We start from the raw sequence: 1,146 nt of genomic DNA, 5'->3' as shown, positions 1-1,146 counted from the left end.
TTAGAAATGTTGCTCTCTCCTCAGCAGTCTCCTCAGGGCTCCTTTCACATCCTTGTTCCTCAAGGTGTATATGAGGGGGTTGAGGGTGGGAGTCACAACAGTATAAAAGAGTGTGAGGAACATGCCCTGGCTGTGGCCAAAGGATCTCTGGGGTTGGATGTATATGACTGAGCTGGTCCCAAAATAAAGGGACACCACTAGTAGATGAGAGCCACAGGTCCCTAGAGCCTTGCACCAAGCTTGGGATGACTTAATTTTTATCACAGAATGTGCAATGAATCCATAGGAGACAGATATCAATGCCATGGGAAGGAGGAGGAGAACTAATGTAGCCACAAAAAGCTGGACTTGGTTTGCATGGATGTCAACACATGCCAACTTGATCATGGCAGGCACTTCACACAAGAAGTGGTGGAGACGACGGTGCCCACATCGAGGAAGCCGCAGGGTGATGGTGCTTTGAATCAGAGTGTTTCCCACTCCGCTTAGCCAAGCTGTTCCTGCCAGGGTCTTGCAGAATGACGGGTGCATGACAGTCGTGTAGTTGAGAGGTCTGCAGACAGCCACATAGCGGTCAAATGCCATGATAGTAAGGAGAACGCACTCAGTGGAACCTAAGGAAAGAGACACATAGAGTTGTAGGATACAGCCGGTGGATGTGATGGTCTTGGCTGGTCCCCTCAGGTTCCATAACAGCTGGGGCACGATGCTGGTAGTGAGGGCAAGGTCAAGAAAGGAGAGATTAGTGAGGAAGAAGTACATAGGTGTGTGGAGTTTGGAATCCAGGCAGGAGACCAGGATGATGGTTGTGTTGCCCACAAGGGTCAGAAGATAGGATATCAAAACTACCACAAAAATGATGATTTCCAACTGGGGCTGGTCTGAGAATCCAAGCAAAATAAAACCTCCCTCAGAGGTTTCATTGTTTTCTTCCATCAGTCTTCAAAGGCAAAAGAGAAAATAGAAATTCAATCTAGGGAAGTATTATTATTACTATTTACCTACAATATTTGAGATAAACTCTTAGATAAGGTTTTTAACCAGTGAAATTCTACAAAGAAGAAAAGATAATTATTAAAAACACATTAATAAATGCAAAGGCCTTTTTCTGTCATTTTTTTGTCCCAGTAAATATTTGATATCTCC

General features: G+C 44.7%; 1 protein-coding gene across 1 annotated transcript; it reads right to left on the bottom strand.

The window, feature by feature from the left end:
• On the bottom strand, positions 1-936 carry LOC101960149 (olfactory receptor 2G6). Its single transcript, XM_005338841.2, has one exon. The coding sequence runs from the start codon at positions 934-936 to the stop codon at positions 1-3; it is 936 nt and encodes a 311-aa protein (XP_005338898.2).
• Positions 937-1,146: the final 210 nt, after the last annotated feature.

Source organism: Ictidomys tridecemlineatus, chromosome 8, assembly GCF_052094955.1.
Source record: "Ictidomys tridecemlineatus isolate mIctTri1 chromosome 8, mIctTri1.hap1, whole genome shotgun sequence".
NCBI classification, from domain to species: Eukaryota; Metazoa; Chordata; class Mammalia; order Rodentia; family Sciuridae; genus Ictidomys; species Ictidomys tridecemlineatus.
This window is presented reverse-complemented; position numbering and strand designations above follow the sequence as displayed.